Source organism: Anolis carolinensis, chromosome 5, assembly GCF_035594765.1.
Source record: "Anolis carolinensis isolate JA03-04 chromosome 5, rAnoCar3.1.pri, whole genome shotgun sequence".
Classification (NCBI taxonomy): Eukaryota; Metazoa; Chordata; class Lepidosauria; order Squamata; family Dactyloidae; genus Anolis; species Anolis carolinensis.
Window position 1 is genome coordinate 205,558,732 of NC_085845.1, and position 26,411 is coordinate 205,585,142.

Genomic DNA, 26,411 nt, shown 5'->3' on the forward strand with positions numbered 1-26,411 from the left:
GGGCGGATCACATTATATACATATAGGGCAAACATTCAATGCCCATATATATACACATAGAACCGAGACAGAGACAGACAGACGCAGAGGCAATTTAACCTTCTCCTGAGGGGATGTTTGATTCTGGCCACAGGGGGGAGCAGCTGCTTCATCATCCACTCTGACGGCACTTCCTCATTCCAACGTCGTAAATTAGTTAAATTTGCCTCCCCACTTTTTATAAGTGGTACCTTATCTCCTACTTGATAGATGCAACTATCTTTCGGGTTGCTAGGTCAGCAACAAGCAGGGGCTATTTTTTATTTTTAATTGACGGGTGCTCACCCCGCCATAATAGGCAGGAAAAGCACAATTGAAGCACCCATGACAGATGGCCAACAGCTCCAACTCCAAATCTGAGAACGCTGGAGTTGGAAGGGACCCAAAGGCCATCCAGTCCAACCCCCTTCCTTCAAATATTTATTTATTTATTTATTTACAGTATTTATATTCCGCCCTTCTTTCTCACCCCGAAGGGGACTCAGGGCGGATCACATTATATACATATAGGGCAAACATTCAATGCCCATAAACACAACGAACTGAGACAGAGACAGACAGACAGACAGACACAAAGGCAATTTAACCTTCTCCTGAGGGGATGTTTGATTCTGGCCACAGGGGGGAGCAGCTGCTTCATCATCCACTCTGACGGCACTTCCTCATTCCAACGTCGTAAATTAGTTAAATTTGCCTCCACACTTTATAAGTGGTACCTTATTTCCTACTTGATAGATACAACTATCTTTCGGGTTTCTAGGTCAGCAATGAGCAGGGGCTATTTTTTATTTTATTTTTAATTGACGGGTGCTCACCCCGCCACGGGCTGGCCTCGAACTCATGACCTCATGGTCAGAGTGATTTATTGCAGCAGGCTGCTCACCAGCCTGCGCCACAAGTCATGTTTAACTTGTCTGCAAGGACTCTTCATAAGTGGACCTTCCTCTGCAGGAATCCCGAGTGGGCAATTCCATAACAAGGGCAGTGCCATGGCCATGCCGGACCATGCTTGCCCTTCCTGGGCGCATGATGCGTGCAGTCTTGGGCATCTCAGGGCAGATGTTTTGAATGCAACTGGGAGGGCAGTGGGGGCTTTTGGGGGCTGCAAAATGGGGGTTCACACCGTGCTGTTCTGGACTCTCCTTGTCCATCTCTCCTTCTTTCGATCCATCCTTCCTTCCATCAGCCTCTCTGGTTCCCATTCCCAGACCTTCTTGACAGGTCCATTAAGCACCGGCTCAGCAGCTGCTATATTTAGACCTTTCTGGCTGCGGAAAGGCCATAAATCCCGCTCCATTGTCACCCGAAAAAGGAGCCACGCTTCCTTCCGTCCTCTTATCTGGAGTGGGATCAAATGAGGAACGAGGGGGGGCCGGGGAAAGGGAGGGCGAGAGGGACCCCCAAACTGCCCCATCTTGGCTCTTTCCAGCTTGCAATGGAGGGATGTCCGCAGGAGCCCCACAAATATGCCTTGCAGGGCCATGTCCCTATCGCACCCCTTGCAAAATATGGGGCTCCTAAAATAGGGGAGGGTTCTTGAAGGGCCGGGCTGTGGCGCAGATGGCTAGTAACCAGCAGCTATAAATCACTACTGAGTTCGAAGCCCGGGTTGGGTTAAGCCTCCGACCATTCATAGCCCCGGCTTGCTGTTGACCTATGCAGCCCCGAAAGACAGTTGCACCTGTCAAGTAGGGAAATTTAGGGACGCTTTATGCGGGAGGCTAATTTACAACACCATAAAACTGCCAGCAAAACACGAGGAAAGGAATGAGGAAGTACAGCCACTTCTGGACGGTGAAGCAACAGCTCCCCCTGTGGCCGGAATCGTGAAGCTGGAAAAATGTTAAAAATGCCTCTGAGTCTGTCTAATGTATGTTGTTTGTCTGTTGGCATTGAATGTTTGCCGTATATGTGTTCATTGTAATCCGCCCTGAGTCCCCTTCGGGGTGAGAAAGAAGGACGGAATATAAATACTGTAAATAAATAAATAAAAATAAATTTCTCCCCTGCTTTGTGCCCTTCATGGCTACTCAGTGCTACTCGTGCTTGCTAATTGCAACACCCACAGGTAGGGATCTATCTATGCACTCTGCTTGCTGGGCTACCTCTATGCAGACGCCCTCCCTGATTGACTTTGCAGCTGCAGATCCCGGCAGTGGTGAGAGGATCCTCCTTGTCCTTTGCTAAACGTAACATCAACAAGGGTTCTTTCTTTCTCCCACCCGGGACGTTATGTCAGAGTAATTGCAGCGCAGCAGTAGTTGGATGGAATCAGTGGAACGCAGAACGAAGAGACACCCAGAGACGTTGGTAAAACTACCCTGTTTCCCCGAAAATAAGACATCCCCGAAAAATAAGACCTAGTAGAAGTTTTGCTGGATTGCTAAATATAAGGCCTCCCCCAAAAGTAAGACCTAGTAAAGTTTTTGTTTGGAAGCATGCCTGCCAAACAGAAACCATAGCATGTAGGATCAGTAAATGTACATACCAATTGTACATGGAAATAATGGTAGTAACAAGAAATTATTGAGAGGAATTTGTTTGTTTATGCTGGTTTGTGATGACAACTACAGTACAGTATATAATAAATGTTCATTTTTTGTTCAACAATAAATGTGAATTCTTCTTCATGGAAAAATAAGACATCCTCTGAAAATAAGACCCAGCACATCTTTGGGAGCAAAAATTAATATAAGACACTGTCTTATTTTCAGGGAAACACGGTATATAACAAAGTTTTACTATATGCAGCAATAATCAAGACAAACAGACTTGCAGACACAGGACACAGGACTCTCACTCTCAGCAGACAGCACTCAACGCAGAACAGAACTGAACTGAACTGATGCAATCAGTAATACACACACACTTGTGTCTGGACACTCCCCAGTTCCAGCCACACATCAAGGACACCACAACTTCTTAGCAATTAACTCTTTCCAGACTATAGTACACTTTGGATGATGCAATCAGTATGCAATACTGGCAAGACACAAATTGCATTTAAACACTACCAATACACAAATCCCACATTAACACGTTATTCCACAGGCATATCTACACTCCACTTGCCTTGCTTCCAACAGAACCTCTGAAGATGCATTAGCCACAGACGCAGGCGAAACATCAGGAGAGAATGCTGCTGGAACCTGTTGGCCATGCATCCCAGAAAACTCGCAGCAACCCGTCCCACTTCTGTCCCGACAGGCCAGCAATCTCATGGCATCGGCACTGGAATTCATCTCCCTTGTTGCTTTCCTTTTCTTCCCTCTTTTTCATGTTGCTGTAATTGCAAAATTTGGTACAAAAATTAAGAAAACAAGGCTAAAGGCCCACTGGGTTCCACTGGCTTCCATTATATACAATGGCTGTGAAATGGTGTTGCTTATATAAAAGGGCAAAAACAAGGTTTACTTCTGGGTATTTTGGGGAATATTTGCAAGTTGTTGACGGATGCAGAATCTGTGGATACGGGAGGCCAATCTTATAGCAATTACAGGAGAGTCTCACTTATCCAGCATAAACGAGCCGCAGAACGTTGCATAAGCGAAAATGTTGGATAATAAGGAGAGATTAAGGAAAAGCCTATTAAATGTCAAATTATGTTATGATGTTGCAAATTAAGCACCAAAACATCATATTTTACAACAAATTGACAGAAAAAGCAGTTCAATACACTGTAACTTTATGTAGTAAATACTGTATTTACGAATTTAGCACCAAAACGTTGCATTGTATTGAAAACATTGACTATAAAAACTTTGGTTACTAACAAATTGACTACAAATAAAGATAGATTTGCATAAAATGAACTTACAGTAACAACACTGTCGAAAATTAAATCCATTAAATCCAAAAAAAACTAGGCAGTCCTTGCTGCCTAGTTGTGGATCTGGGCGGGAGTCAGATTGCGTTGGATAATCCAGAACGTTGGATAAGTGAATGTTGGATGTGAGACTTTACTGTGCCAGACTTTGCAACAATAAGTTTCAGCAACTTTGCATTGATTGTTATTACATTATACGCAATGGCAGTATAAAATGGCATCCATGTCGTAAAATAGCAAAACCAAGATTTGCTTTTTGGAGTTTTGTAAAAAGAAATACTTTCAAGTTGTGGTTGGTTGAATCCATGGGTGAGGAATTTGTGGATACAGATGGCTAATTGTATCAAATCTTATAGTAAATACCAGACTGTGCAACAGCAACTTTGCATTAGTTGTTGTTACATTATGTGCAATGGCGGTGTAAAATGTCAATATTTAAAAACTATTTTCACGTTGTGGATAATTGAATCCATGGGTGCAGAATCAGTGGATATGGAGGGCCAATTGTAGCAAATCCTATAGTAAATACCAGGCTTTGCAACAGCAACTTTGCATTAATTGTTGTTACGTTATGTGCAATGGCGGTGTAAAATGTCAATGTTTAAAAACTATTTTCACGTCGTGGATGGTTGAATCCATGGGTGCAGAATCAGTGGATACGGAGGGCCAATTGTAGCAAATCCTATAGTAAATACCAGGCTTTGCAACAGCAACTTTGCATTAATTGTTGTTACGTTATGTGCAATGGCGGTGTAAAATGTCAATGTTTAAAAACTATTTTCACGTCGTGGATGGTTGAATCCATGGGTGCAGAATCAGTGGATACGGATGGCAGGTGGTGCCAACATTGTAGTGCAAATCAGACCTGCGGACATTACGTTTTAGCAATTGCACATGAATTGTCAGACTTGACTATTGCGCTTTCCCAGTAACACTCTATTTGGGAATATCTTTGTAATGAAAAGTAATGCAAAGGAATCTCGGTTACGTTGGCTGCGAAGCCGCCCTCTTTCCAACCCCTTTTCCCTGGATTATCCCTTGGCTCTCAGGGCCGGTTTTGCCAAAGCCCAGCACAGGAGCGGTCAAGCACCGGAGTGGACGGAGCCCCCCGCAAGCCCCGATTCCGGCCGCCTCTGGCCTCCCAGGCAGGAAGTCCTTCTCGGGAGTAGGTAAAGCCTCACCCGCTCAGCAGAAGTGCATGCCGGGAATGGAGGACGTGGCACGCGCGACACTCGTGGCGTCACCACCTTGGACCCGTTGCACTCCTTGTTGTGTCTGTGACACACTCATTTTGAACTTGAAGCCTGCATGTACGCCATGTTTGCAACCTAAAGGCTGGGCGTGATTCCTGCATCATTGCAAACACGGCATACATGGCTTCGTTTGTTTCATGGTTTGATTCTCACCTCCCCAGATTTTCACCTTGGATGGCTCCGTTACCACTTGCGTCTCTGCCGCACTCATTTAGAACTTGAAACCTGTTTGCGTGCAGGCTTTGCAATGCTGCAATGGAGACCCACTTTCGCTGTTGTCACTCGGCCTCGTTTGTTTCACGGTCCTTTTGCAATCACAAAATCTGTGTTGCGTCGTTTCCTCCCACCTTTCACTGCACCTTCCTGGGGTCCCTTGTGATCTCCCCATTTAGGGAATATCGTGGTGCACAAAACCCTTCCTGCATCGTCCTTCCAGACGTTTGTGTCCATCAGAGCCAATAGCGCTCTCTCTCTCTCTCTCTCTCTCTCTCTCTTTCTCTCTGAACCAGTTGCAGCCCTGTTTTGTGAATGGAGTGGGGGGAGAACAAAGTTTATCGTGGGGTTCTCTTTGCATTGGGGGTTTGCAATGGCGGGATCAGTCTGTGATCAAGTTACAGCGAGAAAGGACATCAGCTTTCATTTGTAGAGCCATGAAGGGACCCCCAAGGGTCATCTAGACCAGGTCTTCTTAAACCTTTCCACTTGGGATCCTTTTTTCGTCTGAGAAATGTTAACATGACCTCAGGCACATAGGCATTTAAAATAGGTATAAAATATAATAAATCAGCATTATTTGCAAGGCTAATTCAACAGGCTGATTTCCGGGGTTGTTGTGTGTTTTCTGGGCTATCTGGCCATGTTCCAGAAGTATTCTCTCCTGACGTTTCGCCCACATCTATGGCAGGCATCCTCAGAGGTTGTGAGGTATCTTTAGAGGATGCTTGCCATAGATGTGGGCAAAACGTCAGGAGAGAATGCTTCTGGAACATGGCCAGATAGCCCAGAAAACATACAATAACCCCGGAAATCAACCTGTTGAGTTAGCCTTGCAAATAATGCTGATTTATTATATTTTATACCTATTATATATTATAAATATTATAAAACAGAAGTATTATTATTATGAAGTACAGTTGAAGCATCTTCTGCAGAGTCCAATGCAACCATACCACAACAGATTCATTTAAATCCCCAAAACAGTCAGCAGGTGGCGTTTGGAAACTTTTTACTGTTGCTGAATTTTCCAAGAGCCTTAACATTGAGCGAAAGGGACCTCAAAGGTTAAGAAGCCAGTGGTCTCCACCCACTGAGGTTCCCAGAATGCTTTGCTCCCTCCCTCAAAGCAATGGGGAGGAATCTCAGGGCGAGAGAAGTGCATTTCAAATAAAGACAGGTCTGTATGTTCTTAGTTCAATCGCCATTGGCTGCTTGGGAAGGGCTACTGTTTTCTGTTCAGAACTACAGGCCGAAAGCATCCTTCCAGTTGGACTATTTATTTATTTACAGTATTTATATTCCGCCCTTCTTTCTCACCCCAAAGGGGACTCATATACATATAGGGCAAACATTCAATGCCCATATACACATAGAACCGAGACAGAGACAGACGCAGAGGCAATTTAACCTTCTCCTGAAGGGATGCTCGATTCTGGCCACGGGGGGAGCAGCTGCTTCATCGTCCACTCTCACAGCACTTCCTCATTCCAGGTCGTAAATTAGTTAAACTTGCCTCCCCACTTTTTTTTATAAGTGGTAACTTATTTCCTACTTGATAGATGCAACTACCTTTCGGGTTGCTAGGTCAGCAACGAGCAGGGGCTATTTTTTATTTTTAATTGACGGGTGCTCACCCCGCCACGGGCTGGCCTCGAACTCATGACCTCATGGTCAGAGTGATTTATTGCAGCTGCTCAACAGCCTGCGCCACAGCCCGGCCCCGGACTACAGCTCCCATGTGTTCCTAATAGCATCCCTTCTTCTGGGAGCAGGGATCCGAGACGGGCCTTGGTCTGAGAGCGCAGGAGACTCTCCTTGAAGGCCGAGGCTGGAGGAAGAGAGCGCCCGCATCCCGCAGCCGCCTTCCTTGGCAGCCGGGCTTTGGCTTCCAATTGGAACATCTGCTTCTCAAGTGCTTCTGATGATCAGAGGGTCAGCGGGTTAAACGCTTCCTGAGCGGCCTTTCGGCAAAGGACGAGCCCCACCTGGTGGCCAAGGCGGGCACTGCGGCGCCTCCAGAAAAACAATGCCACAACATTTGAAAACTTTTCTGTTCCTGGTTTGGAAGTATTATTTCCTATGTAATTGAGTAGTCTTTACTTTGACAGTAGTTGTAATATTCCATTCACTTTGTTTATGTGCCAGAAACTGTGTTGAATTGGTTGAGACTCAATGGAAAACTAGAGCAAAATGTCCTTCCCGCAGAAACAAAGTTCTTTAGCAGTTTAATAAACCTTTCCCAAAATTTTCTGATAGAATCAAATAGGAAATTGTGATACATAGTGTAATATACAATAGTAATACTATAATTATAATATGATAATATAATAATATTTTTTTCTGTGTCGGGAGCGATATGAGAAATTGCAAGTCGCTGCTGGTGTGAGAGAATTGGCTGTCTGCAAGGACGTTGCCCAGGTGTTTTACTTTCCTGTGGGAGGCTTCTCTCATTATCTGGCACGGGAAGCTGGAGCTGATAGATGGGAGCTCACCCTGCTCATGGATTTGAACCACTGGTTGGCAGTCCTGCCGGCACAAGGCTTTAACCCATTGCACCACCAGGGGCTCCAATAATAATATATAATATAATATAATATAATATAATCTATATATATAAATGTAATGTGCGTAATTCCCATGGAGTAAGCAACAAAACCACTGGACCAAATCACACCAAATTTGGCCACAAAAGACATAGTCATCTAATCTATGTCTTTCAATTAAAAAAAAACCTTTAAAATGAGGTCCAAATGACAGAAAATCACCCAAAACCAAAAATCACGAACCACGCATGTGCAGAGGCCTCTCAGGAAACTTGTTGATGTTAGCCATAACAACAGACTATGTCACACCAACGCATGGCTGAGCACAGCTAGACATATTCCAGACAGGAAACAACCACAGCCAGCTGACACCTCCCAACAAAGGATTCCCCCCTCAGAGTCATTATTATTATTATTATTATTATTATTATTATTATTATTATTATTACTGGGTTTCTGGGAACCATCGAAACCTGGCAGCCAGCATTTTAAAAAAAATCCACAATCTGGACAGTAAATAAAGAACAACACTCTGAAAATAAGGGTATTCCAGACAGGAAACAACCACAGCCAGCTAACACCTCCCAACAAAGGATTCCCCCAAGGAGGAAACAACGATGCTTTGAAGCTGCAAATCCATTCAGTGCTAATCAAGGTGACTACTTACAACATTTATACTTGCCTCCACAAACAAAAACCCACTTAGGACGATGCCACAGCAACACGTGGCCGGGCACAGCTAGTAGAATAATCTAATGTGCTGCAGGATTATGTCCCTCCTGCAAATACAAAGTCTGTGCACTTTAATAAACATTTTCCCATGTTTTTATGATAGAACCAATTAGAAAATGGCATTGATAATTCAGGAACAAAAATTGTGTTACTTATACATAGTGTTGTGGGAGAATTGCAGAGACCCCAGAGGCCATCCAGTCCAACCCACTTCTACCATGTAGGTACATAGAATCCAAGCCCTCCTGGTAGACAGCCATCTAGCCTTTGTTTAAACATTGTTTCATGCTGTGGACTTCTGGGATTCATGGTTCAACAAGGCACCGTCACTCTTTGGGCAAAAACCTTGTAAAACTACAACTCCTGTAGCGTTGAACACCGGCAGTTAAAGCTGAACGACATTCATTTTCATTCAGATGCAGGGAAATGGTCTGAAGAGCGAGGACCACCTGTCTGCGCATAAGAAGGCTTAAAAGGCACCTGTGGCGCTCAGTGCTGTGGGAGATTGTGTGTCTCTCTTGTGTGTCCATTGTCCTTCTCTTCCTGCCGGTCTTTCAAGGGGGGCCTTGACCCCTTTTAATGCGCAAACAGCCCATTAAACGGAGTCTGAGGATGTTCTTTTTGCCACTTAAAGGCTGCCGGCGGAGAGCGCTTTTATATTCTTGAGCTCTGCGGGAGGGAACCTTGTTGCCTTGATGTCTACACTTAATCAGCATGCAGATATATTTAATATCCTACCATTGGAAGGGACCCCCCAGGGACCACATTAACATATATATTGCCTAAACCAGGGGTCCCCAAACTAAGGCCCCGAGGGGGGGGGGGGGCGGAGCGGCCCTCCAAGGTCATTTACCTGGCCCCCGCCCTCCGTTTTATAATATAATATTTTTATATCAGTTTTAATAATATATTATATATACATATAATATTGATAAAAATATGTTATACAATATAATACTAATAGTAATACCATATAATAATATTAATTATTTGTTATATATTACATATAATATTACAGTATAGTGGTATAGTTCAATATAGTAATATATAATGCTAATATTGTGCTATGCTAATAATATAATATATTGTATGTACATACAGCTGCTCTGAGTCCCCTTCGGGGTGAGAAGGGTGGGATATAAATGTAGTAAATTAATGTAGTAATAATGAATGAATGAATGAATGAATAATTTTAGGCTCGCCCAAAGTCTGACATGACTTGAAGGCACACAACAACAACAACAACAATCCTAATTAACTTGACTATCTCATTGGCCAGAAGCAGGTCCACACTTTCCATTGAAATCCTGATAGATTTAAATTGTTCTTATATTCAAATATTGTATTGTTCTTTCATTGTTGTTGTTTTTTTGCACTACAAATAAGACATATGCAGTGTGCATAGGAATTTGTTCATTTTTTTTTTCAAATGATAATTCGGCCCCTCAACAGTCTGAAGGATTGTGGACCGGCCCGCTGCTTAAAAAGTTTGAGGACCCCTGGTCTAAACCATGGATGCAAGTGCCTTGAGATCCGCAAAAACCGGTTCCTTTTACCCCCAGAAACAGGCAGAGTTGCATAGAGATTGCACCAGCTGGGGTTGGACTAGAGAGCCTTTGGGTTCCCTTCCCAATTCTATGCTTTGCAATGCGCCAAGGTAGCAGAATGCTGCTTCCCCCATTGCATCTTCGGATTCAGACATTCATAGAATTGAACCCAATTGCCAATTCCCATCTTGCAAGTGCCATTAATTTGTTGCAGTTGCAGTTCTCACTCTTTGCCAGAGAAGGACAAAGGCCTTGTTAAACTACAGTCCTTAGGATTCCATAGCCTTGAGCCAAGGCATTTCAAAGGGGGTTGAACCACATTCATTCCACAGTGTAGATGCACCGAGATGTATTTACTCAGCTCAGGCTGAATAAAGGAACTGCCACACTTTCCTGTTGGGGTGGATCTCCAATCAGTATTTTAAAAGCATGCGCAGAAGGCTAACTAGCAATGGGAAATTACTGAGTAATGTCGTTACAAGCATGCGCAGAAGGCTAACTAGCAACAGGAAATTACTGAGTAATGTCGTTACAAGCATGCGCAGAAGGCTAACTAGCAACAGGAAATTACTGAGTAATGTCGTTACAAGCATGCGCAGAAGGCTAACTAGCAACAGGAAATTACTGAGTAATGTCGTTACAAGCATGCGCAGAAGGCTAACTAGCAACAGGAAATTACTGAGTAATGTCGTTACAAGCATGCGCAGAAGGCTAACTAGCAACAGGAAATTACTGAGTAATGTCGTTACAAGCATGCGCAGAAGGCTAACTAGCAACAGGAAATTACTGAGTAATGTCGTTACAAGCATGCGCAGAAGGCTAACTAGCAACAGGAAATTACTGAGTAATGTCGTTACAAGCATGCGCAGAAGGCTAACTAGCAACAGGAAATTACTGAGTAATGTCGTTACAAGCATGCGCAGAAGGCTAACTAGCAACAGGAAATTACTGAGTAATGTCGTTACAAGCATGCGCAGAAGGCTAAGTAGCAACAGGAAATTACTGAGTAATGTCGTTACAAGCATGCGCAGAAGGCTAAGTAGCAACAGGAAATTACTGAGTAATGTCGTTACAAGCATGCGCAGAAGGCTAACTAGCAACAGGAAATTACTGAGTAATGTCGTTACAAGCATGCGCAGAAGGCTAAGTAGCAACAGGAAATTACTGAGTAATGTCGTTACAAGCATGCGCAGAAGGCTAACTAGCAACAGGAAATTACTGAGTAATGTCGTTACAAGCATGCGCAGAAGGCTAAGTAGCAACAGGAAATTACTGAGTAATGTCGTTACAAGCATGCGCAGAAGGCTAAGTAGCAACAGGAAATTACTGAGTAATGTCGTTACAAGCATGCGCAGAAGGCTAAGTAGCAACAGGAAATTACTGAGTAATGTCGTTACAAGCATGCGCAGAAGGCTAAGTAGCAACAGGAAATTACTGAGTAATGTCGTTACAAGCATGCGCAGAAGGCTAAGTAGCAACAGGAAATTACTGAGTAATGTCGTTACAAGCATGCGCAGAAGGCTAACTAGCAACAGGAAATTACTGAGTAATGTCGTTACAAGCATGCGCAGAAGGCTAAGTAGCAACAGGAAATTACTGAGTAATGTCGTTACAAGCATGCGCAGAAGGCTAAGTAGCAACAGGAAATTACTGAGTAATGTCGTTACAAGCATGCGCAGAAGGCTAAGTAGCAACAGGAAATTACTGAGTAATGTCGTTACAAGCATGCGCAGAAGGCTAAGTAGCAACAGGAAATTACTGAGTAATGTCGTTACAAGCATGCGCAGAAGGCTAAGTAGCAACAGGAAATTACTGAGTAATGTCGTTACAAGCATGCGCAGAAGGCTAAGTAGCAACAGGAAATTACTGAGTAATGTCGTTACAAGCATGCGCAGAAGGCTAAGTAGCAACAGGAAATTACTGAGTAATGTCGTTACAAGCATGCGCAGAAGGCTAAGTAGCAACAGGAAATTACTGAGTAATGTCGTTACAAGCATGCGCAGAAGGCTAAGTAGCAACAGGAAATTACTGAGTAATGTCGTTACAAGCATGCGCAGAAGGCTAAGTAGCAACAGGAAATTACTGAGTAATGTCGTTACAAGCATGCGCAGAAGGCTAACTAGCAACAGGAAATTACTGAGTAATGTCGTTACAAGCATGCGCAGAAGGCTAACTAGCAACAGGAAATTACTGAGTAATGTCGTTACAAGCATGCGCAGAAGGCTAACTAGCAACAGGAAATTACTGAGTAATGTCGTTACAAGCATGCGCAGAAGGCTAACTAGCAACAGGAAATTACTGAGTAATGTCGTTACAAGCATGCGCAGAAGGCTAACTAGCAACAGGAAATTACTGAGTAATGTCGTTACAAGCATGCGCAGAAGGCTAAGTAGCAACAGGAAATTACTGAGTAATGTCGTTACAAGCATGCGCAGAAGGCTAAGTAGCAACAGGAAATTACTGAGTAATGTCGTTACAAGCATGCGCAGAAGGCTAACTAGCAACAGGAAATTACTGAGTAATGTCGTTACAAGCATGCGCAGAAGGCTAACTAGCAACAGGAAATTACTGAGTAATGTCGTTACAAGCATGCGCAGAAGGCTAAGTAGCAACAGGAAATTACTGAGTAATGTCGTTACAAGCATGCGCAGAAGGCTAAGTAGCAACGGGAAATTACTGAGTAATGTCGTTACAAGCATGCGCAGAAGGCTAACTAGCAACGGGAAATTACTGAGTAATGTCGTTACAAGCATGCGCAGAAGGCTAAGTAGCAACGGGAAATTACTGAGTAATGTCGTTACAAGCATGCGCAGAAGGCTAACTAGCAACGGGAAATTACTGAGTAATGTCATTACAAGCATGCGCAGAAGGCTAACTAGCAACGGGAAATTACTGAGTAATGTCATTACAAGCATGCGCAGGTTAACTAGCAACAGGAAATTACTGAGTAATGTCATTACAAGCATGCGCAGAAGGCTAACTAGCAATGGGAAATTACTGAGTAATGTCATTCAGATGCGCCTGAATGTTATTCAGATGCGCCTGAATGTCATTCAGAGTAATGGCCTGGGCTGTGGTGCAGGCAGGAGAGCAAGCCAGCTGCAACTAGCTGCAATGAATCACTCTGACCAGGAGGTCATGAGTTCGAGGTCCGCTCGGAGCCTATGTTTGTCTTTCTTTGTTCTATGTTAAAAGGCATTGAATGTTTGCCTATATGTGTAATGTGATCCACCCTGAGTCCCCTTCGGGGTGAGAAGGGCGGAATATAAATACTGTAAATAATAAATAAATAAATAAATAAATAATGTCATTACAAGCATGCGTAGAAGGCTAACTAGCAATGGGAAATTACTGAGTAATATCATTACAAGCATGCGCAGAAGGCTAACTAGTAACAGGAAATTACTGAGTAATGTCATTACAAGCATGCGCAGAAGGCTAACTAGCAACCACCCTGGGGGAGAAGAGTGGTATATAAATTAAATAAATAAATAAACGAGAAATTACTGAGTAATGTCATTCTTAGACATGCGCAGTTGTCTCTAACTTATCTAAATCATTAATTGTTACAGTCAGAGGATATTTTAATAATAATAATAATAATAATAATAATAATAATAATAATAATAATGGCTGAGTGCGGGACAATATTCATTCTATAGTGTGGTGCAATGGGTTAAACCCTTGTGATAACAGGACTGCTGACCTGAAGGTTGCTGGTTCAAATCAAACACGGGGGGAGCACAAATGAGGGAGAGGAAGAAGAAGTAGAGGAGGAAGAGAAGGAGGAAGTGAAGGAATAGGCAAGTGAAGAAGAAGAGGAGGGTGAGGAAGAGGTGAGGAGGAGGAAGAGGATGAAGAGAAGGAGGAGAGCAAAGGCTGGTGAGGGCTGAGTGTGCAAAAGGATGCCAAGGCCCATTGCCACTGACCTTCTTCTTCTTCCTCTTTCCCGGCAGAAACCCGAGAGGACCGGACCAAGCGGCTCTTCCGGCACTACACCGTGGGCTCCTACGACAACTTCACTTCCCACAGGTGAGTCTTCCGCCTCCGGGGCTGAGAGAGTGTGACCTGCCTGTCCTTGGCCAAGCTGGACTTGGAAATGCCCTTTACGGTGCCCTTTAAAGTGCAGGAACTACATCTCTTGACATTGACCAAAGTGGATAAATGATTGACCAAAGTGGTTATTTAAAAAGTAAAGACTTTCTGTATATATTTCAGATTTCAATATTAATGTCAAAAATACGTAGTATGATTTTACATAGGATTTGTGCTACATTAGAACAGTAAAGACAAATATCACTTAAGTAAAATAAACATTAAATATTAAATAACCAAAAAAATAAAATAAGGTGTAAACACTAGGCTAATCTGGGAATCTGCTATTGCAACACATCCAATGAAGTGGTTTAAAACCAGTATAAAAAAGGATTAGGACTAAGTACGTTCCAGTCTACTTGGAATACACGAAGCTCATTCCAGAAGCGTGTTTAAGAACCAAAGTGGTCAATGTCCATTGAAATCAGTGGGATCATTTATCTACATGGGCATCCAATCTCTAGTGTGATCTTCCCTCCTCTGCGTAATATTCCTTCTCCTTATTTTATCTGTTAACATCTTCGAACTCTGTTTTATCTACTCCTAATGGCAGCCCACTGTACACACATCTTGAAGTTAATTCCATTCATTAGTAGATTAGTAGTACACATGTAAATATATGCATTATAACTCAATCATTCACAAAGGATCGACACATAATAAATCTTCTTCTCGAAGTGTATATATAGCTACTAGCTGTGCCCGGCCACGCGTTGCTGTGGCGAAGTCTGGTGGTCTGGGAAATAAAGTATTGAGGAATTGGTGGTAGTTAAGGTCAAGGGTAAAGGTTTTCCCCAGACATTAAGTCCAGTCGTGTCTGACTCTGGGGGTTGGTGCTCATCTGGAGTCTACACTGCCATATAATCCAGTTGAAATCAGATATTCTTATTTTAGAGGCAGTGTGGAAGAGGCCTGATTGAAGTGGCCCTGGGCTGAGTGGGTTGCTAGGAGACCAAGTGGGTGGAGCTTAGCCTTCTAACTGACAGCAGACCAAGTGGGCAGAGCTTAGCCTTCTAACTGGCAGCAATTGGATAAAAACAATTATTCCTCTCCCTCTAATTAGGACTTTATTTTTCTTTTCTTTTTGTTGTATGAACGTAGAGGCTTGGATGAGGGGTTGTGCTGCCAAGTTTAGTGTTTCTGGGATGTGTCGTTTTGTTGCTTTGTCCTCGGCCGAAATTTCATTACCCTTTTATATATATAGATAGTATCAAGCTTCTTTGAGTTGTACAGTTTTCTACTTCGATTCAAAGTATCGAATCTACTGGGTTGCTGTGATTTTGCCAGGCTGTTTGGCCATGCTCCAGAAGCATTCTCGCCTGATGTTTTGCCCACATGGATCGCCTGCCAACAAAGGATCCCCCCAGGCAGGAAACAGCCAGGCTTTGAAGCTGAAAGGCCATTCCGTGCTAATCAAGGTGGCCAGTTGCAACATTCACACCGGGCATTCGGAGTACATGCCTCTTGCCATGAGTAGTAAACTCATCTCAGGGTGCATCAAAGTTGGCCCATGCCTGGTCTACACTGTGGAAAGAATGTGGTTTCAAACCACGATATGTGCCATGGCTTAATCTATGGGGTCATGGGACTTGTCGTCTGACAAGCCCTTTGTCCTTCTCCAAAATCCCATAGCCTTGAGCTGTGGCACTTAAAGTGGTGCCAAACTATATTCATTCTGGGTTGTTATGGGTTTTCCGGGCTGTACACCCATGTTCCAGAAGCATTCTCTCCTGAGGTTTCTCTCACATCTATGGCAGGCATCCTCATAAGTTGTGAGCCACGGCAGTTAAAGCAGGGCCAAGTTTCACTCACAATGTATTTTATCAAAATAGTTTTAATATGTATTGTTTATAAAACTATATTTTAATATGTGTTTTTCACATAGAATTTTTTGCAATGTTTATGTTCTGACTGTGCTATGACGCACCTTTTAATATGCGTTTTTGCACATAGAATTTTTGCAATGGGTTGCTATGAGTTTTCTATGAGCTGCTTGGCCATGTTCCAGAAGCATTCTCTCCTGAGGTTTCTCCCACATCTGTGGCAGGCATCCTCAGAGGTTGTGAGGTCTGTTGGAAAATAGGCAAGTGGGGTTGATATCTATCTATCTATCTATCTATCTATCTATCTATCTATCTGTGGAATGCTGTCCTGGGTGGGAGAAAGAAAGAACTCTTGTCTGTTGGAGGAAAGTGTATTTGTTATCTATTCATTCTGTAGTATGGACGCAATGCACTCTACATATGCATCGCTTTTGGCTTTCACATGATTCCTCACTTTTAACACTATGTAACACGATTGTTGTTCCTGTGTCATGAATGCCATTTCCTAATGTTTTTTTTTAATCATAAACACATGGGAAAAGTTTATTGAACTGCAAAAACTTTGTTTCTGCAGGAGGGACATCCTGCTGTAGCACATCTTGGTCTAGTTTTTCGATGAATCTCTCATCATCGAGTCTCAACCAATTCAACATACCGTATATACTCGAAGATAAGCCAAGTTTTTCAGCCCATATTTATGATGAAAAAGCCTCCCCGGCTTATAATCGGGTCAAGGTCAAGCCGGGAGGCCGTTGCTTGCAAGATATGATATATTTATCTCTCCTCTTACCCTCCCTTATCAGTGTTTACTTTTGCAAAGCCTTCCTTGCTCTTAACCAAGGGAATATTTTGAAAAGGGAAAGAAGCCCTTGCAAGTCAGGAAGAAGAATATATCTATACCCATTAATCTTATAAAAGCATTTCCCCCTGAAATATTTGTTAATCTCTGCTACAGATATATAGGCATTTCCCCCTGCAAACCTTTGCAATCCCTATGTATCTTTATGTTTGTATCTATCTATCTATCTATCTATCTATCTATCTATATACATTAATTTTATATATGAATTTCCCCCTCATATGTTTCCAAGTCTTTGCAAATCCTATAAACATATCTAGAGATTTCAATGTACCTGTATATCTGTATTTGTGTGTATACATTATTTTATATATGAATTTTCGCCTCATATTTTTGCAAGTCTTTGCAAATCCTATACAAATATAATTATCTATATAGAGAGAGATGTCTAGATAGATAGATATGAATATAGATATGTAGGGCTTGCAAATATTGCAGGGGAAATGCACACACACACACATATAGAGATTTCTAGATAGATATAAACAAATATGTAGGGCTTGCAAATATTGCAGGGGAAATGCACACACACACAGAGATTTCTAGATAAATATAAACAAATATGTAGGGCTTGCAAATATTGCAGGGGAAATGCACACACACACACACACACATAGAGATTTCTAGATAGATATAAACATAAATATATAGCGCTTGCAAATATTGCTGGAGGGAAATCACATATAGAGAGAGAGGATTTGCAAACATTTCAGGGGGAAATGCATATGTGAAATTAGTATATATAATTATAGATGTATATCTAGCTCTGTATTGTTTATATAGGCACTGAATGTATGCCTGTTACTATGTTGGAAGCTGGCCTGAGTCCCCATGGGGAGATAGGACAGGGTACAAATGAAGTTTTTATTACTATTATTATTGTTGTTGTTGTTAAGACCATATTGTTTTTGCTGACCCTACTTTTCCACTTACAGAGCAAGTTTACTGTTTTTCTTTGAAATACGGTAAATATTGAGAAACCTTTAACCTACTAATGCCTCAATATAATTTCATTGGGATATATTTTCATTTTGAAATTTACCACTAGCTGCTGCATTTTCCACCCTCGGCTTATACTCGAGTCAATAAGTTTCCCCACTTTTTGTGGTAAAATTAGGTGCTTCGGCTTATATTAGGGTCGGCTTATACAGTAGTTTGTGGCACGAAAACAAAGTTTCTGGAGCAGAACAACTACCGTACTTTCAAAGTCAGGACTGCACAATTAAAGAGGAAATAATGCTTTCAAACCAGGAACAGACGCATGTTTCAAATTTTGTTACATGTGCATATAACATAAGTGGACTTACTCTCATGCTCACAAGTCTGCATCGTCATCAATTCAGTGATTAATCTTAATCATTAGTTTCTTAAGCAAAGAATACTCAGAGGACATTGTCGGGACTCTGTTTGCAAGAAAGAGACGGAGAAGGCGCTGCAATTGAAATCTTTCTCTGTCTCAATCAAGGAGGATTAGCCCTTTAAAATGAAAGAGATTAGGAGGACGGGTGGCCGGCCGGTGTGCTTTGGCCATCTGGACAACGGGGCACCTTTCCTGCACTGACCAATAGCATTACGCTTATGTTCATTAGGTTTCCGTTTTTGTGCATCTTTTCTCCTCTAATCCTAAAACATCACAGCATGAAATTCACATTTTTGTTTGTTCATGTGGAAATCCAAATAGAGGTGAAGTTGGATCTAGCTGTGTTCTGATTTTAAATAACTCTTGTGGCTTAATTTTGCATTGGGTTGGATCTATATTGCCATATAAAGGAGTTTGAAACGTATGGGTCTAAGACAGGCATGGGCCAGCTTTTCCTTCACTTTTGTTAAGGAACTTTCCATGCAATGTTTTGTTGTGCCAGCTGTCAGCTCTAGTTTGTAGTGTGGTTTTCTTGTACTTTTTTTTCCCATCAAAGCCATAAACACCTGGGCCATACCTGTCATAAGATATACTGCTGGTATTATAAACTGGACACAGGCGGAACTGGACAATTTGGACAGAAAAACAAGAAAACTCATGACCATTCATCATTCCCTGCACCCTCGCAGTGATGTTGACCGGCTATATCTGCCTAGAAGATCAGGGGGCAGAGGACTCTTGCAAGTAAAACAAGCAGTCAAAGAAGAAGAAGATGCCCTGGCAGAATATGGAAAGCAAAGAGAAGAACCTGCTTTGATTGAATTCAAAAATCAGAAACTCCTCAAAGCACAGCAGACAAAAAACCAGTACAAGAAAACTGCACTACAAACTAGAGCTGACAGCTGGCACAACAAAAATTTGTTGTTGTTGTTGTTATTGTTGTTGTCGTCGTCATTATTATTTAATGCAATTCCAAAATGCATTATATGGCAGTGTAGATCCAGACACCTTCTACGCTGCTATATAATCCATATTATCTGCCTTGAACTGGATTGTCTGAGTCTACACTGCCATATAGTCCAGTTCAAGGCAGATGATCTGGATTGAATATGGCATAGGATCCCAGCCATAGTCTCCATAATCTTTCCAGTTTTGATGGTAGGTTTTAATTTTTCCATTTTTTGCGCATAGAATGATCTTCCAGCATAGAATGCCATAAATTGATACTCCCCGCAAAAGATTTTGCAGACATTGATTCGAGAGACATTTATCATCAAAATATAACTTGGATCCAGCTCTATTCGATTGGGAACAAAGGCAAAACATCGATTTCAGTTTCTCAGCCTGGACGGTTTTGCAAAGTGCTTTCATTGGTGAACATGTGCATTCTCTGCGATGCTTTCATCCTGAAATACAGAGCTTAAATTGCTCCTTTATGAAGCCAGGTTATTATGCAGTCGTGTCTTTGTGTCTCGTGGAAAAAAGGAAGATATTAAAGCGTTGACTGGAGAGTTTGCCCTGAGTCCGCGGAGGCCGGCCTTTCCGTCTGCAAGGTGTGGATTCTGCAAAAGGAAAGGTCAGCGAGCGAGTGGACATCCAAGCTCAAACGTATTGCAAAGACGAGTCCATGGGCTGCTTCGGTTATTGAGATTCTGTTGACCGGACCTTCTGGGTTCCCTCTTGTTTGGCTTCGTAGCTTTATTGAATCAGAGCGTCATAGAGTTGGGAAGGGGCCCCCAAAGACCATCCAGTCCAGCCCCAGTTGCAAAGAATGCCAAAGGAAGGGAAACTGGTGTCCTCCAAAGCCGAATTCATGGTCCAAAAGGAAAACACCATCTGATCCCTCCCAACAGAGGGCCAACCAGTTTCTGCTTAAACTGGTTGGCCCTCTGTCGGGAGGGATCAGATGGTGTTTTCCTGCCTGGCAACTCTATGATTCTATGCACTGAAAGAACAGAACAGGGAGCTCCGAAGGCTTGGACGGGAGAAGAGGAAGGAAATCCGGCAAAAGAGGGAAAAGGACAGAGTGTGGAAGGAAACCCATAGCCCAGCTTCTTAGATGCTTTGGCAAAGTTGGCTCTTTCTTTCTGGCAGAAGCAGGTTGGACTGGATGGCCTTGAGAGTGGAATATAGACTGCCTTGGAGTCTCCTTCCCTCTCTGGATGGCCATCTGTCGGGAGTGTCTTGATGGTGTCTTCCTTTCCAACTGAAGGGGAATGGGCTGGGTGGCCTCTGAGGTCTCCTCCAACGCTAGGCTTCCTGATTCTCTCCCTGGAGTTCCTCTTCCGCCTCCAAGAAAAGCCTGCCTGCCTTCCCTCCTTCCTTCCTTCCTTCCTTCCTTCCTTCCTTCCTTCCTTCCTTCCTTCCTTCCTTCTTTCCTTATTTCCTTCCTTCCTTCTTGCCTGCCTTCCTTCCTTCCTTCTCAATTTCCTTCCTTCTCTATTTCCTTCCTTCCTTCCTTCTTTCCTTCCTTCTTTATTTTCTTCCTTCCTTCCTTCCTTCCTTCCTTATTTATTTCCTTCTTTCCTTGCTTCCTTCTTTATTTCTTTATTTCTTTCCTTCCTTCCTTCCTTATTTCCTTCTTTCCTTCCTTCTTTATTTCCTTCCTTCTTTCCTTGCTTCCTTCTTTATTTCTTTATTTCTTTCCTTCCTTCCTTCCTTCTTTATTTCCTTCCTTCCTTCCTTCCTTCTTTATTTCCTTCCTTCCTTCTTTTCTTCCTTCCTTCCTTCCTTCCTTCCTTCTTTATTTCCTTCCTTCTTTATTTCTTTATTTCTTTCCTTCCTTCCTTCCTTCTTTATTTCCTTCCTTCCTTCCTTCTTTATTTCCTTCCTTCCTTCTTTTCTTCCTTCTTTTCTTCCTTCCTTCCTTCCTTCCTTCCTTCCTTCTTTATTTCCTTCCTTCTTTATTTATTTCTTTCCTTCTTTCCTTCCTTCTTTTTTTCCTTCCTTCCTTCCTTCTTTATTTCCTTCCTTCCTTCCGTCCATCATTTCCTTCCGCCTCCTTCCTGGATGGGATCTGGTGCAGTTTCCGTGGCGACCGTACTGTCTTTGGGAGTGAGCCTTGCATTTTGCAAAGTGAGCCGAAGACAGGGAAGTGGAAGGCAGGACCTTCAAGGAAGAACAGAAGAAGAAGATCTTAAAAGTATTATCTGTGGCTGCTTTCCCTTTGCTGGAGGGGTCGGCAATGGGCTTGCAATGCATGGCATGGAGGATAACCGGTTTGGGGCTTAAAAGATAATTGAGGCTGGTGTCAAGAGGAAAAGGCCATGTTGGGCCTGGGCTTCCCATTTGTCTTCTGGAAGAGATCCTTCTGCCTTTGTGGCCTGGAGGCACCCTCTGTGGAACGATGTCCAAGGTGGGAGAAAGAACCCTTGTCTGTTTGGAACAAGTGTGAATGTTGCATTGAGCAAGCCTGAATAACATAGAGTAGCCATGAAATGGCAAAGTCAATCAAGGAGGGTCTCTGCACAGAGGTAGCCTGGCCTTTGTGGCCTGGAGGCACCCTCTATGAAACGGTGTCCAGGGTGGGAGAAAGAACCCTGGTCTGTTTGGAACAAGTGGGAATGTTGCATTGAGCAAGCCTGAATAACATTTAGTAGCCATGAAATGGCAAAGTCAATCAGGGAGGGTCTCTGCACAGAGGTAGCCTGGCCTTTGTGGCCTGGAGGCACCCTCTGTGGAACGATGTCCAAGGTGGGAGAAAGAACCCTTGTCTGTTTGGAACAAGTGGGAATGTTGCACTTAGCAAGCCTGAATAACATTGAGTAGCCATGAAATGGCAAAGTCAATCAGGGAGGGTCTCTGCACAGAGGTAGCCTGGCCTTTGTGGCCTGGAGGCACCCTCTATGAAATGGTGTCCAGGGTGGGAGAAAGAACCCTTGTCTGTTTGGAACAAGTGGGAATGTTGCATTGAGCAAGCCTGAATAACATTGAGTAGCCATGAAATGGCAAAGTCAATCAGGGAGGGTCTCTGCACAGAGGTAGCCTGGCCTTTGTGGCCTGGAGGCACCCTCTATGAAATGGTGTCCAGGGTGGGAGAAAGAACCCTGGTCTGTTTGGAACAAGTGTGAATGTTGCACTTAGCAAGCCTGAATATCATTGAGTAGCCATGAAATGGCAAAGTCAATCAGGGAGGGTCTCTGCATAGAGCAGTGGTTCTCAACCTTTGGGTCCATTCCCAGGTGCTTTTGGCCTACAACTCCCAGAAATCCCAGCCAGTTTACCAGCTGTTAGGATTGGCTTCTCGGTGAAGTCTGACATGATGGTTGTCAGGGTGGTCTTGCAGAACTCCAGATCACAAGCAATCAAGCGCCAGTGAACCCCTCCCAAACAGAGGGTGCCCCCAGGCAACAACAGCCAGGCTGCCTCTATGCCAGTGGTTCTCAGCCTGGGATCCCCAAATGTTCTTGGCCTTCTACTATAAGAAAAAAATGGCTTCCCAAGGGCTTGAACTAACAAGTGTCCACTAATGGAATAATAACAATGTATTAAATATAATTAAACATTGCTTTACTTACAATCTATATATATAAAAGAGTGATGGCATCACGGCAGCGAACAAAACAACAAAGGTAAACACCCCACAACCTCGAAAATTGACATCACAACCCCTCATCCATGCCTCTAGGTTGATACAACAAAAAGAAAAGAAAAATAAAGTCCTAATTAGAGGGAGAGGAATAGTTGCTTTTATTCAATTGCTGCCAGTTAGGCTAAGCTCTGCTCACTTGGTCTCCTAGCAACCCACTCAGCCCAGGGGACCCTTTACCTTAACTACCACCAATTCCTCAATACTATATTTCCCATACCACCAAAGAAAACTGGGTAAAAATGTTTTATAGATGGCATTGGACACCCCAAAAATAGCTAAATTTAATAACAAGACATCAAATAAGTGTTAGAAATGCGAGGAAGAAGTGGGGACCTTCTTTCATTGTTGGTGGACATGCAAAAAGGCAAAGTCCTATTGGAAAGATATACACCAAAGAATACAAGAGATGTTGCAGATTAGAATTGATCTGAACCCAAAATATTTCCTCTTGGGGATGTTAAATATAGAAAAAGACAGAAACAAGGAAATTCTATTTAATTATCTCACCACTGCAGCTAGAATGAATTTTGCTAAATTCTGGAAAGATAAAGATACGCCGGACGTAAGATGTTGGTTAATAAAGATCTGGGAAGTAATGAATATGGACAAATTAACATATTTACTACAAAATAATGATGGCAGACCAAAAAAACAGACAAACTGGGATATGATTAAAACTTATTTGAAAGAGGAAGAACATAGGGTGATAATTTAGAATTTATGGAAAATAAGATTCACAAAACAATCGAGAGTATAAACTAATGGAATTACATATAATAAAGACACCGGATAGAGATGGTCGAAAGAACAAGAATATTTTGTTAATTATGATGGTATAAGACACTGTGCTAAGATGGAAGTCAACTTTTAAGATATACAGTAGAGTCTCACTTATCCAACATAAACGGGCCGGCAGAATGTTGGATAAGCGAATATGTTGGATAATAAGGAGAGCTTAAGGAGAAGCCTATTAAGCATCAAATTAGGTTATGATTTCACAAATTAAGCACCAAAACATCATGTTTTACAACAAATTTGACAGAAAAAGTAGTTCAATACACAGTAATGCTATGTAGTAATTACTGTATTTACGAATTTAGCACCAAAATATCACGATGTATTGAAAACATTGACTACAAAAATGTGTTGGATAATCCAGAACGTTGGATAAGCGAGTGTTGGATAAGTGAGACTCTACTGTAGTTTGTTTTTGTTTTTATATATATATATATATATATATATATATATATATATATATATATATATTCCTTTCCTTTTACTTCTTTTTACTTTTCTTTCGTTTCTTTTCTTTTTTCTTTCTTCGGGCACGTTCGTCTTTTCCACTATTATTATTCTTCCCCTCCCCCCACTTGGTTCTATAACAAATTCATTTTTATTGTATGTTGAAAGCACTAATAAAAATTTATTTAAACACCCATACCACCATACTTCGCCACAGCAACGCGTGGCCGGGCACAGCTAGTAAATGAATATAAATTTTAGATAAATGGTTACAAATGACCCATCAAACTGTTGCATTTTCACAATGGAGTAAACTTTCTTGTTTATTTTCTTGTTTCTTCATAAAAGAAGACTACCTCCAAGATAGCTCCTAATGGACAGATAGATGCCAGTTTTCTAATATTCAGAAACATTACGAAGTCCCAAATGTCTTTAAGTGCCAGGACTTTTGTTTAAGGCAGGGGTCCCCAAACTAAGGCCCGGGGGCCGAATGCGGCCCATCAAAGCCATTTATCCGGCCCCCACGGCACAAGGGCAGAAGGGGTTTGGCCTAAATGGCCCAAGGGGTCTCTTCCAACCCTTATTATTATTATTATTATTATTATTATTATTATTATTATTATTATTATTATTAACATTGAGGCTGGGTGGCCATCTGTCAGGGGTGCCTTGCTTGTGCTTTCGGTGCTTATTATTATTATTACTATTATTATTATTATTATTATTACTACTACTACTACTATGTCAGAGTAATTCGCAGCGTAGCAGCAGTTGTATGTTGTCAATGGAGCGCAGAACGAAGAGACGATGTTAGACGATGTTAAAATATATACAAAGTTTTACTTTACAAGACAAACAGAATTGCAGACGAACACATTAACATACTACTACTACTATAGTCTGGCCCTCCAACGGTCCGAAGGATTGTGAACTGGCCCCCTGTTTAAAAAGTTTGGGGACCCCTGGTTTAAGGGATGCGCAATGAAAGGAGCAGGCGTGGGCCAACTTGGGCATTCCCTCCAGGTGTTTTGGACTTCAACTCCCACCATTCCTAACCGCCGGTAGGCGGTTAGGAATGGTGGGAGTTGAAGTCCAAAACACCTGGAGGGAATGCCCAAGTTGGCCCACGCCTGATCTAGAAAGCGGTTGGACTAGATGGCCTTTGGGGATCCCTTGGATGGGCAGACCTGGGGGTCTGTCCCTGCTGCATTGTGTGCCTATGTTGAAATGGGGAGGGGGAGATGCTTACATGTAGATACGGCCATGCGTGTGCTCTGCCATTTGGGGAGGGGGTCAGGCCCTTTTTATGCTTTCTTTCTTTTCTTTTTTTTGGGAGGGGGATAAATGCCTCTTTCTCTGTGTCCTCCCCTCCTCCCGCCCCCTCCCACCAATGCTTGCCCCTCCCTCTTTTTTTTTTCAATGACAGGCAGTTGCTTAGCAACAGGAGAGGAGGGGGTCCTGAGAAGGAGAATGTGTGAATGGGAAAAGGATGAAGGAAGAGAGGGAGGGGTGTTGGGATAAGGGGGGGAGTCTTTCTCTCTCTTTTTCCAGGAAATGTAACCCCCTCCCCAATAGGACCCCTCCCTCCTGTCAATCATGACAGATTCATCTCATCCCCCCCCCCCCCACTTCACACTCTGAGGAGGAATAAGAGGAAGGGTCTGTGGGCTCATAATAGGACCCCTCCCTCCTGTCAATCATGACAGATTCATCTTATCCCCCCCTCCCTTCACACTCTGAGGAGGAATAAGAGGAAGGGTCTGTGGGCTCATAATAGGACCCCTCCCTCCTGTCAATCATGACAGATTCATCTCATCCCCCCCCCCACTTCACACTCTGAGGAGGAATAAGAGGAAGGGGTCTGTGGGCTCATAATAGGACCCCTCCCTCCTGTCAATCATGACAGATTCGTCTCATCCCCCCCCCCCCACTTCACACTCTGAGAAGGAATAAGAGGAAGGGTCTGTGGGCTCATAATAGGACCCCTCCCTCCTGTCAATCATGACAGATTCATCTCATCCCCCCCCCCACTTCACACTCTGAGGAGGAATAAGAGGAAGGGTCTGTAGGCTCACAGGCTCAGCATCCGCTGGCAGGTGATTGAATTGGGGAGGGGGCTGCGTTCTCCAATGGAGGGTCCCAGGGAGCGGAGGGCGGGCGGGCGCGGACCCCCTTGAGCCCCCTCCCCTTCCTCCTGCTGCCGTGCCATGCCTTGCCATGCAAGCGGGGGGAGGGGGAGGGGGAGAAGGGGAGGGGGGAGGGGGCCGCCGCCACCACCACCAGCG

At 43.1% G+C, this 26,411-nt stretch overlaps 1 protein-coding gene across 8 annotated transcripts in view; it reads left to right on the forward strand.

Moving 5' to 3' along the window:
• The window catches only part of shank3 (SH3 and multiple ankyrin repeat domains 3), a 467,801-nt gene that overhangs the window by 339,305 nt on the left and 102,085 nt on the right, over positions 1-26,411 (forward strand). For all 8 annotated transcript variants that reach the window (XR_010006367.1, XM_062981259.1, XM_062981260.1 and 5 more), the window contains exon 13: positions 14,113-14,188. Coding sequence is in view for 7 of the 8 variants with exons in the window: in XM_062981259.1 (XP_062837329.1) it covers positions 14,113-14,188 (76 nt within the window). In the remaining variant the exon portion in view is untranslated. The remainder of the gene's footprint in view (positions 1-14,112; positions 14,189-26,411) is intronic.